Source organism: Doryrhamphus excisus, chromosome 6, assembly GCF_030265055.1.
Source record: "Doryrhamphus excisus isolate RoL2022-K1 chromosome 6, RoL_Dexc_1.0, whole genome shotgun sequence".
NCBI classification, from domain to species: domain Eukaryota; kingdom Metazoa; phylum Chordata; class Actinopteri; order Syngnathiformes; family Syngnathidae; genus Doryrhamphus; species Doryrhamphus excisus.
In genome coordinates, this window is record NC_080471.1 from 22,746,472 (window position 1) to 22,762,548 (window position 16,077).

General features: G+C 39.6%; 1 protein-coding gene across 11 annotated transcripts in view; it reads left to right on the forward strand.

Moving 5' to 3' along the window:
• Positions 1-16,077, forward strand: part of LOC131131273 (serine/threonine-protein kinase BRSK2-like) — a 217,397-nt gene that overhangs the window by 171,425 nt on the left and 29,895 nt on the right. For all 11 annotated transcript variants that reach the window (XM_058075838.1, XM_058075834.1, XM_058075835.1 and 8 more), the window contains 4 exons: positions 3,229-3,345; positions 8,116-8,149; positions 9,241-9,309; positions 11,662-11,808. In XM_058075838.1, coding sequence (XP_057931821.1) covers positions 3,229-3,345; positions 8,116-8,149; positions 9,241-9,309; positions 11,662-11,808 — 367 coding nt within the window. The remainder of the gene's footprint in view (positions 1-3,228; positions 3,346-8,115; positions 8,150-9,240; positions 9,310-11,661; positions 11,809-16,077) is intronic.

Sequence of the window (16,077 nt, forward strand, 5' to 3'; positions counted from 1 at the left end):
GTATTTAGCAAACATCAACTGCTTGTATTGTTTCTTGAATTGGCTCATCGTTGTGCATTGTTTGATTTCCTTACTCAATCCATTCCATAGTTTGATTCCACATACTGAAATGCTATGGCTAGCATAACGTAGTCCTAGCATAGAAGTGTTTCAAATGTACTTCTTCCCTGAGATCATATTTCTCCTCTCTTGTAGAGAAGTATTGGATGACATTTTTAGCTAAATGGTTATTTTTAGCCTTATGCATTATTTTAGCTGTGACATCATTATCCTTGCTAACCGGACCATAAAACACTCTCCTTATCCTGAAAGGGCGTAGGCGTGTGTGAGGTGGAAGGTGCTTCCATAAAGAGGAAAAAGCACTATTTTTTTTTTTACACCAACTCATCAAATGTATTAAAAATGTTATACTCGGCTGAATGCACTTCCAAGATGGAGCATTAGATAGTGAAGCTCACCAGACTTTTACAACAAAGTATCAAAACATTTCCTGTAAAATGTAAATTTTTTGTCAAATCTGTTAGCCTTTGCGATCGACCAGACGTGTTTACTTGAAGTATGGCTGATGTTACGTGTATTCCTACATGTACATCTCCCAAGACCATTAGAGGGCCATTACATGGTTCTGTAAGACAGAAGAAATCAACATGGTTCTTGCACATGATCACAGACAATTAAGCTCTTGGTGTTGGATTGCAGGAATCATGTCTAACAGCACCACCGGGGTGCTCCTTTTCCTCAGACAGCATGTAGCTATACGTACGTACATGCAGTTGTTACACGCCTGCGTGTGTGTGCGCCACACTTCACTGTCGAACAATGTTATTGAAGCTGGCGTTTATTTTTGCACTTTCCTGTCATGTGTTCACATTGCGGCAAGCATTTCAGTAACCTCCATGTTTTATTTTCTGCAGGCCTGTCTAAAAATATATTATTTCGGAATTAATTATAGAGTTTTACATTGCAAATATGAGAGAAATATTTGTGCAAAGCCTGCAGTGTGAGTAAGATTATAGGACGAAGGGGCAGCCAATTTGTTTCCTTAGGGCCGCTAATGTCCCATTATGGAGACGTTATAGAGACCCGCCAACCAATAATTCAGCACCTCTCCAGATGCACTATGTCCCCTGAAACCGGCGGTAAATTAATTCATTGGTGCCTTGTCGCCTCTTTGGATTCATCTCTTGCGGTGTGTGTCTTTGTGTTTTGCATGTGATTAGCCTGTGCTCACACAATGATGAGCTCTTCAGGATTATGTCTACGGCCATGTCAGATAGTCAGAAAGTACTTGGATATTCGTATTTGATGACATGTTTTTAAATGTTGCGACCTTTTTGTGTAACAATAATAACACAAAAAAGGAAAATCAACTCATCCAAAATCTAAATAAGGAGATAGAAGTTAATCTGAGGATGATTTCGATTCCAATAGGATCACATAGGGTGTCGTCGTGATACTAAACCAAATGACAGCTAATCCCTCAGGATAGGAAACAAGCTGCAGCGAATGTCACATAAGTGAAGCGTCCATTGTGATGTGGCACTCCGTCCAAAGGCTAAATGTTTACAGATGTTCCCCCTCCTGAATCATTATTTTAAACGTACTTTGTGACAGCTTGCTGGCGGGTTTCTTAAACCAACATGGCAGATGTAACTGTATAATATAATATAATATAATATAATATAATATAATATAATATAATATAATATAATATAATATAATATAATATAATATAATATAATATAATATAATATAATATAATATAATATAATATAATATAATATAATATAATATAATATAATATAATATAATATAATATAATATAATATAATGAAAATAAAACGGCACAATATTTCTTGTTTGGAGAAAAGCTGTATCCTGAGAACAGGGCGGCCGGTAGGAGTGTGACGATATTTCAACATGGCGATATATCACAATAATTTATTTCTAGATTGACAATAGATATGGAAAAATATTACCATATTACCGCATGGGGGTACTATTACTGCACGGCGGTCGAGTGGTTAGCGTACAGGCCTCACTGCTAGGAGACCCGACTTCGATTGCGCTTTCGGCCATCTCCGTGTGGAGTTTGCATGTTCTCCACGTGGGTTTTTTTCCGGGTATTCCGGTTTCCTCCCACATTCCAAAAACATGCTAGGTTAATTAGCGACTCCAAATTGTCCATAGGTATGAATGTGAGTGTGAATGGTTGTTTGTCTATATGTGCCCTGTGATTGGCTGGCCACCAGTCCAGGGTGTACCCCGCCTCTCGCCCGAAGACAGCTGGGATAGGCTCCAGCCCCCCCGCGACCCTCGTGAGGAAAAGCGGTAGAAAATGAATGAATGGATGAACTTGTTATTATAATATATTATTATAATATAGTGTTATATAATATAATAACAAACAAATATTTCCTCATCAGACCAATCATTCATTGCGTCACATCCTCAGAAACCACTAACCAGCCCCCTCCCTCCTGAACTTTGAAACTCACCTCACAAACATCAATAGCCAGTGAAAGCTAGCTTGTGTTAGCTTTGTTTATCCAATCACATGAATGCGGCTGAGTGTGTGCTGCATACACTGTACTATGTTGTGCTTTAGTGCTTCTTAATGTAACCCAGCGGATCGCTGGATTCACGATGGCTGATGGTGCCTTAACTACTAAAACATTCAATATCTCCACACTATTGACCTTTTATGGAGAATGGATGTTGGAACCTATGACATTTATATTATTCATTACGTTGGATATTCCTTCTCTTGGTCTCTTTCAAAGAAAGTATGCCCCTCACTGTGTTTAGTGGTAATGAATGGCGGCTAATGAACTCCACGTCTGGGGCTGGCCCCCCTAACTGGTGGCTGTCTGCAAGATGAGAGGGGCGGCATTATGGGAGCAGAGGAAGGGAAACGGAAGAAGAAAAGGGCGCAGCAGGGGGCTGTCATACCTTGTAGCATTTCAGCACCGAGGTGGGAGCTTCTTGTTTTCTGCATGAGTCTCTTAGATGAAAGGTGGAGGTGGTGGAACAAGCGGGGGGGGTGCTCGCCAAAAGAATGAAGGTGCTGAGTTGCAAGAATGAACGTGGATTTAGAGCTTGACCCTTAGGTGTTTGATGGAGCGAACGTGTTGCTTCACCTTCATGCGGGTTGTAATAGCACACGTGAGAAGTGCATTCATGTCTCATTAACTCCAACACGCCGCTTGTTTGCTTGCTTGCTTCCAGCCACCGGGACCTGAAGCCAGAGAACCTGCTGCTTGATGAAAAGAACAACATCAGGATAGCAGATTTTGGCATGGCCTCTCTTCAGGTTGGAGACAGTCTCTTGGAAACCAGCTGCGGGTGAGTAATGTACAACATATTATTATGCCTGTTTTAAAATGACCTTGACAATTAGCGAAGAACAGATGGACCGAGATGCCCATACATCGCTTCCATGTTTGATGTTGTGTTGGGCGTTTAAGAACGGACAGACGGCGTCTCTCTCAGAGTGTGCCATGGCTGCGAGCAGGGCCAGGGCCATGGCCGCACATTAGTCTCTCCTCACATCAGATGCTGGGTTTTATGATGCGCTAGTCATGACCATGCCGGGCCCATTATTCCCACAATGACTGCAATGAAGTAGAAAAGTCACTTTCAAAGTGGGACGACTACACGAACCTTTTATGGAACCCTAAAGTGTAGTGAACATTTTGCAGGGTCAGATTGGTCGGAAAACGGATCTGAACACTTGATGGTGATGAAAGCTTCACATTAGCACGCAATGGAGATGTCATTAAAGTGACAGCTGCCCAAATGGAGCTGAGGAAAGAGCATTGGATTTGGATTTGGATCAATATGTATGGTCAATATTCTAAATCAGGAATTTGATCAATAAAATACAGCATCTTGCAAATACTGATATGCAGTACTGTCGCCACATACGGCCTATTATTGGACAACAAAAAAACATGAATATTTAAACAAATTGTGCATATTTTTTATATTATATTACATTATATTACTTTTTATATTATACATTTTATATTATTTTTTATTATTGTTATTATTATTATCATAATAATGATATTATTAATATAATATTATAATATATTATAATATGTATAGTATATTATTACAATATAATATAGTATACTGATATTATTAATTATTATTACTATGATAATAATTATTATTAGTTATTATTATACTACTAACCTCCTAGTGTATTGAATTAAGTACTTATTATTATTATTATTATTATTATTATTATTATTATTATTATTATTATTATTATTATTATTATTATTATTATTATTATTACTATTATCATTATTATCATTATTATCATTATTATCATAATAATTCTATTAATAATATGATATGATATTATATAATTTTATATTATAAATGTTTTATTATTATTAATATTATGATAATAAATATGATGATGATTATTATGATGATCACAATCATAATAATGATATCATTAAAATAATATTATAATATATTATAATATGTATAGTATATTATTACAATATAATATAATATACTACTATTATTAATTATTATTATAATGATGATAAAAATAGTAATAATTGTTATTAGTTATTATTATAATACTTGCTTGTCATAACCTCCTAGTGTATTGAATTAAGTTATTATCATTGTTATTATTATTACAATCATAATAATGATAATAATAATATAATATTATTATATGTTATATATGTATAGTATATTATTACAATATAATATACCATTATTATTATTATTTATTTTTAATAATAATTATTGTTATGGTAGATTGTTATGGTAGTAATAATTATTATTAGTTAATATTACAATACTTGTATAATACTACTTGTCATAACCTCCTAGTGTATATTTTGTTGTCTTCACACACCTTATTGAGGCTAGTTCAGCCTTTGTAATAAGTGACGCAAAGAGAAAGCAAAAGAGAAAGCAAAACATTCCTCGTTAAATCCCTGGATCCTCTTGAGGTCTCACGCAAAGAAGTGACATTTTGCATGATGTCATAACGGCCATGTCATATTCTTGGGTTATGTGTGACCTCCAGGCCTGGTCTTCCAGAGGTTGGAGACACTTTTATTGTTATGGCAGTGCATGTCAACCACAAATGGCATGAAGAATCTTGAAGAACGTTTACTCTGTGGTGACATCAGATGACACCAAGCATGTATCCCAAGCATCTATCCCAAACTCAGACCTAATTCCGGAGAAAATTTGAAATTAGACACACTCAAATATCACACACTTCAGAGAACAGGCTTGCATAAAAAAGTGCTGACAAGGCTTCGTTTATCCTCTTGTCTCAAAAATATGGCCCTAGGTTTATCTACATTGTCTATTTATGGTCATTTGGACCCCCTCCCACTGTCGTGTCACAACACGCTTAAATAAAAATAAGTGTGCGTGCACATACTGGCATAATTGTTGCATAATTCCTCATGACTCAGATGGGGAAGCAGAGGGATGTGTGCATGCCTACCAGAAATGTGTCCTTTTCCTAGAAAGGGCACAACAACAAAAGCGACATGAAGATGACAACGGTATTTATTGCTGCAAAAAGTATCCATGTCTTTTATACATTAGATACTAGGGGCGTGTATTGGCAAGAATCTGGCGATACGATACGTATCACGGTACTAGGCTCACAATACGATATATCACGATACTGTTAATAAGGCGATATTTTTTTTTTTCGTTTTTCTTGTAGTAAAAGATTATTTCCTGGAAAAACTGAATTACACCAGCAATATGCACTTACTAAACACATTTTTATTCCATTAGAACAGTATGTTATGCTGTATCACAAACTTTCCTCTGTAAAAAGTGTAGTATTTGGATAAATAAAGCTTTAAAATCCAGCTTTAAATTTACAACAACAACAAAAAAAAATTATGTCTTAAGATCCTGCTCAAATGTTCACATTCTATTAGCTGTGAAAAAATGCAGAGTATACAGTCCCTGACTTATCCACCATCGGAAGAGTATTTTTGTGGAACAAAGTACCTAACATCAGTAAAAAGTCATTTTAGGATGCATGAAATAACCATTATTTAACAAAATAGTGATATCAATTTGAAAAACAAAATACCCGCAATATCACAGTACTACTTTTGTAGTATACAAAAGGACCTTGGCATTGCTTGCTAGCGGCAGGTCCTCATGGTGTCTCGCTAAGTGGACTCCCAATAAAGTATTCGGGAAAAACGACATATTTTACAAACGGCATGGGTTTTGTCAATTTCTGCACTTTGTGTAGTGCTACTTTGCCGTAGTGTCTGCACTTGATTAAATACCATATACAGTCTATGATAAATGCCTAAAAATATCCATATCATACTTTTTCATATCGATACAGTATTGTGGAACAAAGTATCGCAAAATATCGCAGAAACGATATTTTCTTACACTCCTACCAGATACTGCTTGTTAAAAGTGGGAGCACATAAACGAATACCCATGAAAACTACACACAGGCGCCCCATCATAGCAGTACATGATGTGTTTCCATAAGTTGGTACATTACACTATGACAATTTATTGATTCCCCTTTGACTGTCCCGTATCTTATGTGCAGACATGGCAGTTTTTAATTAAACACATTTATCTGCCACCATCGCTATTCAGCAGTTTGACACAAATGTATTCTTTTTGCCGTGGGTAATGGAGCCGATGACGCTGCCCCCAGGTAGATTGGGGGGAGTCTCAGAGTGTGTACATTAATACAGATACAGCGTAGATGAGCACAGCGCCATTGGCAAGAACATACAATACGTATGCATTCAGACATGCACGTATTGTCTGTCTTGTCGGGAATTAGCATGGAGTTTGTACTGTATGGCTGTGTGAATGGTTATTTGCCTATATGTGGTCTGTAGTGGGCTGGTAACCAGTCCAGGGTGTACACCTGACATAGCCTCCAGCATACCCCGCGACCCTAGTGAGGATAAGCAGTATAGAAAATGTATTGATGAAATACTTCCTGTCCCTAAGGGGAAAAATGACATATTTACTTAGCTGTATATATGCATGTCACATGCATAACAAAGCGCAAAGTGCCACATAATAATAATAGCTAATTATAGATTGTTTATTTATACATATTTCCGCTACGGTTTATGTGTTTGTGGCGTCTCGGGCTTGATTTTGTTTTCCTGCGCTCATTTGCATAATGCAGCATGACACTCCCAATCAGGAAGGTTAGAAATTGTATGTGCTCACGTGTGAACTTCCTCATTGACGTGGTAGCGGCGCTTGTAACGGGACGATATTTTGACAGCCCGAAGGAGCCGGGACATCGGGGCGGCGATAGATGAGTAAACACACACGAACAGGCCATCTAATGGATGCTATGTTTACAGACGTCAGACTGTCATTATTGATATTATTTTTTATTTTATTTATTTTATTTATTTTATTTATTTTATTTATTTTATTTATTTTATTTTTTATTTTTTATTTTTTATTTTTTATTTTTTATTTTTTATTTTTTATTTTTTATTTTTTATTTTTTATTTTTTATTTTTTATTCATTATTGCTATTAAATGAGACTGAAGTGGAAGCTTTGTCTCTATAGGATATCTAATGGAAAAAAAAAGGACACATGCAAAAACGATTGGTGATGCAGACTAGTTTCAATGATGGCCTTACACATAATAAATGCTTATTTAGATTTTTGCCTACCTTGCAAGTGACACAACAACCACTCCACTCACCTGTGAAGCAACCCCTGCTAGGGAGCTCGATAAATCTAAACACAATATTGACGTGTCAATCATTGGCTTTACTGTCAGCACATCCAGGTGCTGGAAAGATTAGTCGCTCTGCTTGCTGTCTGCTGCAAGACGTTGGTTGCCCTTGGTGGAGCGAGTAGGAGGACATCCAAATACAAACACCCTCAGGATGGTCCAGATTTCCTCCGGCACATTTGATCCTGATCCACGTTCAATTCTTAAGACATTTAATGTGCAAATTGTTCTTTGAGTAGTTTTAATGCAGCTGCAGGGAAATGAATGCTAATGTATTAAAAGTTGATTTTACATTTGACTCTTTTAATTCTACACATTTATTGTGTGTTTTTTTTGTGTGTTTTTTTTTTTCAGATCTCCACATTATGCGTGTCCAGAGGTCATCAGGGTGAGTTAACTAAGTTATCTTTTCACTGGAGATCTATTAGCCATTTTTACAGCATGCTTTTCATTGTTTTCTGCTATACTACCACCTATTAACCTAATGGGTCTGCTGGTAGGTACGTATGCTCGTTATTGGACCACATTGAAAGCGGCATGTTTATTCTCTAATGGGTTATACCATTTCATAAACAGTAATAAATATGACCAAAATCACGGTGAACACAGTTATTATCCTGTATGCCAGGGGTGTCCAAACGTTTTTTTTAACCGACGACCACATACAGAAAAGTCAAGGACCACTGCGATGCATTTTGTACATTAAAGATAAGGTAAATTTATCAATGTATTTATTTATTACCTTATTATGTTAGCCAGCTAGCTGTTGGCAATGATGCAGAATCACAGTCAGGCAAAATGTGTAAACAAAAACGGTAGAAAAGTCAAAGTTAAATGGTAAACACACACCGGTGACAATCTGTCGTTAATCGTTAATCCACATTTTACAGACTATTTTTTATTTACACCGTAACAAAGTACAACGTGTATATCTTGTCAACTCAATATGAGACACGTACTAAAATAAGTCACCATTACACCACAAGGGATCTAATACTACATCTCATCAGTAAGAAATATTTTTTATATTTGTAATAATGAGTTACTTGCCGGAAAATAGCCCCCAAGCCACACTTTGGACACCCCTGCTGTATTGGCTTTCCCGTTTATTGTGTTGTTTTTTTTGTAATTCTGTGTAAGAATTGTTGTCCTGCGGGATCTTAAGCGGAATTAAGTTTGAAAAGCTCAGTTTTAGATCGTTTTCAACAACAATTTCACTGATGTCAGCTCATAATATATTCCGCTCCAGGCAGCTCGGCCATTCCAAATAAAGCGGGCTTTTAGGAGCCATGGATCATGCAGCGCTATTACAGTAGAGTCCCAGAAATAAAAAACACAGAGCTATAAATGTGAATAATCTGTCCCCTTTGATAGTGTTTTTCCCCGCTTTATGCCGTACATCATATGCTCTTTTACTAGACTTCTCTCCGGGCCTCAGTCTTGTTTTACTAATCCGAACATTAACACTCTCGTCCTCAGGGGGAGAAGTATGATGGGAGGAAAGCGGACGTGTGGAGCTGTGGGGTCATTCTTTTCGCCCTGTTGGTGGTGAGTTTGTGATCTTGTTCTTTGGTCGCCGAATGCAAAGTTTGGGACAATGTGATGGCACAGTTACGGTACGCCAGGGGTCTCAAACTCAATTTACTTGGGGGCCACTGGAGCTAGGGTCTGGGCAAGGCTGGGCCGCATCAGGTTTTCCAAAAAAAAAAAAAACGCATTTATTAAAAACTTTTTCAGTGCTTTGGTTCCGATTTTCTACAATAAAAGCTCTGATAAAACATTCCACTGTTCTCAAATATCTTATTTTTTATTTTTCTGCACAAAATAAGATGAAAAATAAATAAACAAATCAAGAATAAAGAAAATCAATCAGTAATAAAAAAAATATAATAATAATAATAAAACGGCAAATAATAAAAACTTAAGAAACCACATATAGTTGGTGGGTAGACAAATTATTTTTTTCAGATTAAAATGAACAAAGCATTATTAGAGCCCTGTAGACATGACAAAACACGACTATAGTCACATTTATACTCTTTTTATTTACAACATATTGCGCAACTGCAGGGTCTTGAGACACATGCTAACTCGCAAACTAGAGAGCTAGCGACCTAAACGGTAGCCTTCAAGTTATTTCCTTTAAACTTAAAAAAGCCAAAAACTTACCACTTCCACACGGATAGGGAGGATAACTATTAACAGTTATTTAACCTTTAACATGAACATTAATCAAACGTAATATTTTTTTCTGGGTACATGATACCATACAGCATCCATATCAAACTTGCACGGGGCCGCACTAACATTAAACTTTCATATCAAGGCGGGGCCTCAAAATAGTGTCCTGCGGGCCACATTTGGCCCACCAGCCGCGTGTTTGAGACCCCTGCGGTACGCTTTACTGAGTTTCACCTCAGTGTAATAGAAGTTAAATTTAAGCTAAGTCGGCATCCAGACACACATTATAGGACCCATAATGGTGTCTTTTTGTCCATCGTGCAGCCCCGCAGTTTTGTTTCATCGACAGCTGTACTGTAGTTTCTGTGCACACCCCTGCTTCATGAATAATTCAACCAGTCCAACTGGAAGGAGGCTGCGTAAAATGAATACCATCGCTGACAGAGTGACTTTAGCCACAGGCCTTGTGTGTATATCTTTGTTTTTTGGATTTACTTTTTCTTACATTTGTGTGTGCATGGCTGTCATCTACCACCGTCTTGCATTAAGCTTATGGTAATGGTTTTATTTCATTTGAACATGCATTAGATTACAATTGAATGCATCACATAATCAGTTCACAGTTCCACGTGTCCAAAAGGAGTAGGAAGAAGCAAAGCTTATTAAATCCTACCCTTTAACTTTATCTTTTCCTGTTCCCGGGTGCGTTATTTCCGCGAATGCTGAGATATGACGTAACACACAGCTCGAGACGTTTTTCGATTTTAAAAAAATGGAGGCAAGCAATCGGCACTGGACTGCTGTGGAAAGTTTGTTTTTGATTCAAATTAAATTTCAAGACCGGACGAACGAAAAACTGGGAATACGGAGTTATTCCAACAAGTGAAAGAAAAACTCAAGGAAGTCGATATCACGTGATGTTGGTGTTTACGTTTTACTGGGCATGCCCCATTGACTATTCTGGTTGATTATAGCGGCGCATGTAGACAGGCAATTGGAATATTCATTTCCATGTATACCATTGCTTTCGGAAAGATTCAATTCGGAAAGAGAAAAACTTCTCATGTAAACGTGGCTACTCTTACATTTGTTCACTTCCTGCTTTCCTAATATAGTTTAATATAGGGTTTTTTGTTTTAATTTTTTTTTTGTCACATATACAACTTATAGGCTTATAGAATTTAACTTTGTCAAGTTTTTTCCCCCGTTTGGAAAACTTTCATGTTTTCAGGCTGTAATACAGAAATTCATGTTCATGTGGGTGACGCAGATACTCCACAGTCGTTAAGCCCCAGCTCGGATCATCGCTTACAAAAGCACGCCCTCCAACATTTCTTGTTTCATTCCGTCTTCCTCACTCTTTCACCCCCCCTTCCCCCCAATCCCTGCACCCGTTGGAGGTTGTCATTCATCACGCAGCCGCATCTGTGAGGTGTCAGCTCGCTCTGATGAATGACTCTGATAATGCTAAATGAACACGTTAAATGCCAAAGTGGGGTAATTATTAGAAATGCCCTTGTTTTCATCTTACTGCTGTTTATTATTTATTTTGCGTCATTGCTGAGGGGAGATTGCTCTAATTGCTAAATTGAAGAAGTTGAGCGAACGTGTTTGGTAAATTCAGTTTCTGATATCCTCCTCATGTTTTTGCACTCAAGCCGCCTTTAAGTGACAACTCGATTATTTTGCTCACTTTTCCCCTTCCCTGTCTCCCTTCAGGGTGCTCTGCCGTTTGATGACGACAACCTGAGGAACCTGCTGGAGAAAGTGAAGTTAGGGGTGTTCCACATGCCCCACTTCATCCCTCCAGACTGCCAGAACCTACTTCGGGGCATGATAGAAGTGGATGCCTCCAAAAGGCTAACAGTAAGTCAAGGAGAATATGCTTTTTCATGTGTATCATCACATCACATCACATATGCTGATTTGTATTAATTTCACTGAAAATAAGCACCTCAGTCACCCTAAGTTGGTAACAATGTATAAATATGTGATAATACAGGTACAATGTATAGCATACGGGTACTGCTGTTTAAAGAGCCCACAATGTTTATGTTTGTGCTTCACTGATAACGTTTTTATTCTGAGCATTGAGATTTTTGGGGGATCCTTGAACGCACCATTGATCAAGTGAAACCTTTGATTCGTTCTATCTGTTCACTGATCATGGCGTTAGGTTTAGGGTTATTTGGGTTTGGGTTAGGGTTAAGGTCAGAGGGTTAGAGGGTTAGAGGGTTAGAGGGTTAGGGTTATAGGGTTATAGGGTTATAGGGTTATAGGGTTATAGGGTTAGGGTTACGGTTAGAGGGTTATAACGGTAGAGAGTTAGGGTTATAGGGTTAAGGTTAGAGGGTTAGGGTTATAGGATTAGGGGTTAGGGTTAGGGTTAGGGTTAGGGTTAGGGTTAGAGGGTTCGGGTTATAGGGTTAGGGTTACGGTTAGAGGGTTAAGGGTAGAGAGTTAGGGTTATAGGGTTAAGCTTATAGGGTTAGGGTTATAGGCATTCAAGGGTTAGGGTTATAGGGTTAGGGTTAGTGTTAGTGTTCGGGTTACGGTTACGGTTAGAGGGTTAAGGGTTAGGGATTAGGGTTAAGGGTTATGGTCATGGTTAGAGGGTTAGGGTTATAGGGTCATAGGGTCAGGGGTTCGGGGTTAGGGTTGGGGTTAGGGTTATAGGGTTAGGGTTGGGGTTAGGGTTGGGGTTAGGGTTAGAGAAGGGGTTAGTGTTAGAGGGTTAGAGGGGTTGGGAATGGGGTTTAGGTTGGGGTTGGGGTTAGGGTTGGGTTTGGGGTTAGGGTTTTGAGCCATGGTCTCAAACTTTTGCTCAGCTGATGAACAGCCTATTTCGGTTTTGAGTACTTTGAGTAAGCAATAAATTGCTTGATCAGATTTGTTTTGTCTCACTCCCATTTCTTCTTTATGTATTTTGAAGGGTTAGGGTTAGGGTTGAACATCCCTGTTTTAGGACTGAATACCCAGACCCAGCACAAGGCAAACATAACAACTCCACAACAAAATAGCCATGCCAACATTTGTTTCCAGAACCTTCTTGCATTGCTGCAGTGAAAACTAATATTCGACTGCACTGCTTCCATCCACATATATGTGCATTACAATGCATTAGGAAAGACGTCTACATTTTAGCATCATGGCAGCTACACACCAACATACAGTGTAAGTGTACAGTGAACATATGCTCATTCGCAGCAGAGGAGCGAAGATCAGTTGCCACAAGTGGAAGTCAAATCCAAACAAGAAAGGCTCCGCTTCTTTTGTATGCAACGGGGACACATGCTTCATTTCCTCCTCCCTTCGCTTGACAAGGACGGGTCACCCTCAGGTCATCCGGTTATGTCATCCACCCTCCAGCACTGTCCTCCACAAAGTGCTGCACATCGGCCGAGCTGCTGTGCGAGAATATGCTACCTGTCCCCCCCTCCTGCCCTGTCGCTTTCGTGCTGGAGAGGTCCAAACAGCTCCGGGGATGTTTTGTGACCTTGTAGAACTCAAATAGCCCGACTCCATGAAGTGTTACGGCTGCTTTGTCGTGCCCAATTCAGAAGCAGTGGGAATGACGACGTGGATGATAATATTGAAGTTGATTTGAACAAGTGACAGCGTATTGTTGGTAAAACTCTTCCTTGTGTTTCATGTTTGGATGCCACATTTTAGTTCATTTACCAAGAATTTCTGTGTTCCATCAGGCACAAATGCACGAAGTAGGGTCCTTAAACACATCATTGGATGAGAATGGAGAGTGTCACACTTTTTGTCCAACATTTGTCACCTTAAAATGTTCTTTTGGGTGAATGAAAAATGTCCAAAAACTCATAGAAACATTTCACAAGCCACAATGTCTGGTCCAATAACGGAGACTATTTTATCATATGACTCCTTCTTGGCTGCACGGCGGTAGAGTGGTTAGCGTGCAGATCTCACAGCTAGGAGACCCGAGTTCAATTCCACCCTCGGGCATCTCTATGTGGAGTTTGCATGTTCTGCCCGTGCATGCGTGGATTTTCTCCGGTTTCCTCCCACATTCCAAAAACATGCTAGGTTAATTAGCGACTCCAAATTGTCCATAGGTATGAATGTGAGTGTGAATGGTTGTTTGTCTATATGTGCCCTGTGATTGGCTGGCCACCAGTCCAGGGTGTACCCCGCCTCTCGCCTAAAGACAGCTGGGATAGGCTCCAGCACCCCCCGCGACCCTCGTGAGGATAAGTGGTAGAAAATGAATAAATGAATGATTCGGTTGAGCTGGTTTAATTATACCTCTTGAGTGTTAAGTTGGTGTGTGATGAGTTTAGTGTTCTTTGTAAGAATGCGTGCGTGGGCTTTCTCCGAGGGTTCTATTCCACCCTCTGCCATCTCTATGTGGAGTTTGCATGTTCTGCCCGTGCATGCGTGGATTTTCTCCGGTTTCCTCCCACATTCCAAAAACATGCTAGGTTAATTAGCGACTCCAAATTGTCCATAGGTATGAATGTGAGTGTGAATGGTTGTTTGTCTATATGTGCCCTGTGATTGGCTGGCCACCAGTCCAGGGTGTACCCCGCCTCTCGCCTAAAGACAGCTGGGATAGGCTCCAGCACCCCCCGCGACCCTCGTGAGGATAAGTGGTAGAAAATGAATAAATGAATGATTCGGTTGAGCTGGTTTAATTATACCTCTTGAGTGTTAAGTTGGTGTGTGATGAGTTTAGTGTTCTTTGTAAGAATGCGTGCGTGGGCTTTCTCCGAGGGTTCTATTCCACCCTCTGCCATCTCTGTGTGGAGTTTGCATGTTCTCCCCGTGCACGCGTGGGTTTTCTGCAGGTACTCCGGTTTCCTCCCACATTCCAAAAACATGCTAGGTTAATTAGCGACTCCAAATTGTCCATAGGTATGAATGTGAGTGTGAATGGTTGTTTGTCTATATGTGCCCTGTGATGGTGTTGGTGATGGTGTACCCCGCCTCTCGCCCGAAGGCAGCTGGGATAGGCTCCAGCAACCCCCACGACCCTTGTCAGGATAAGCGGTAGAAAATGAATGAATGAATGAATGACTCCTTCTATGAGTAGCACTTGTGTTGACATTGATAGTTAGCATGATTGATGGTATGAAATAGTTTTCTTCAATGACCAGATAAGGTTGTGTAACAGACCCACACACACCTTTATCAGCACCGTGCATGAGACGAAGCAACCAAACGAATACACACTTGTAAGGATAACAACATTCCTCCATCAAAAGTGACTGTAATTGCTGCTGTCACGTCCAATGATGGAAGGATGCGATATTCACCCTGCCTTTCCGTCTGTCTGTCTGTCTCTCTGTGTAATATTGCATCTCGGTCTGCAGCCCTTTAATAAAAGTGTGAAAGAACAGGTCACATACTGACTGGTATCTGATTTCCACGATGTCCATCAAGAGCGTGACCTCTGTGGAAGCAGACCGAAGCCACCCACGGTCGCTAAGCTCTGCCTTTGGAGCAATATTACACCAAGGCAAAGCGGAGGTTGCTCCTTTGGGATGGTGGACTCATTGAGCCGCTGATGGAGGCGCGATGCCCGGAGACTGCCTGTGAATGAATGACAGTAATTACAGCTGCGATACGTGTAGCTCCCGTGGTTCCTCCAAAGTCCCGGAAGAGACATCGATCCTGTTTGCCAACATGGCCGGTTGAAGCACAGCAGAGTCATTTGAACCGGCGTCTTCTTTTGTCGTTTTTTTTCTCAAATTCTGGACGTCAGCCTGGACAAAAGGCTATGTTGATAGCGTTGGCTATAGCAAGCACATTAAAATTGTGTTGAGAAAGCACGAGTGCTGCAAAGAGAAGTGGAGATTCCCTTTAGACCTGGAGGGCTTGTGTGGGTCAGCAGTGTGTATGGAGCAGATAATATTCCGTTATGCTTTAGAGTTATCATCTCTCTCTCTCTCTCTCTCTTTCTCTCTTCTACTTCTCCCTCTTTACTCTTTTATTTTTTATTTTTCCACTGGCAGTATTAATATTTGAGGGCCTCATTTTATCCTCCCACTTTTCAATCACTCTTTGTGGCCCAATCACATTTCTATTAGCTCACCGAGATTATGGAGGCCATGCAGCATTCAACTCTATTCTGTATGCTTCTATTATTTACTCAACAATCACCCG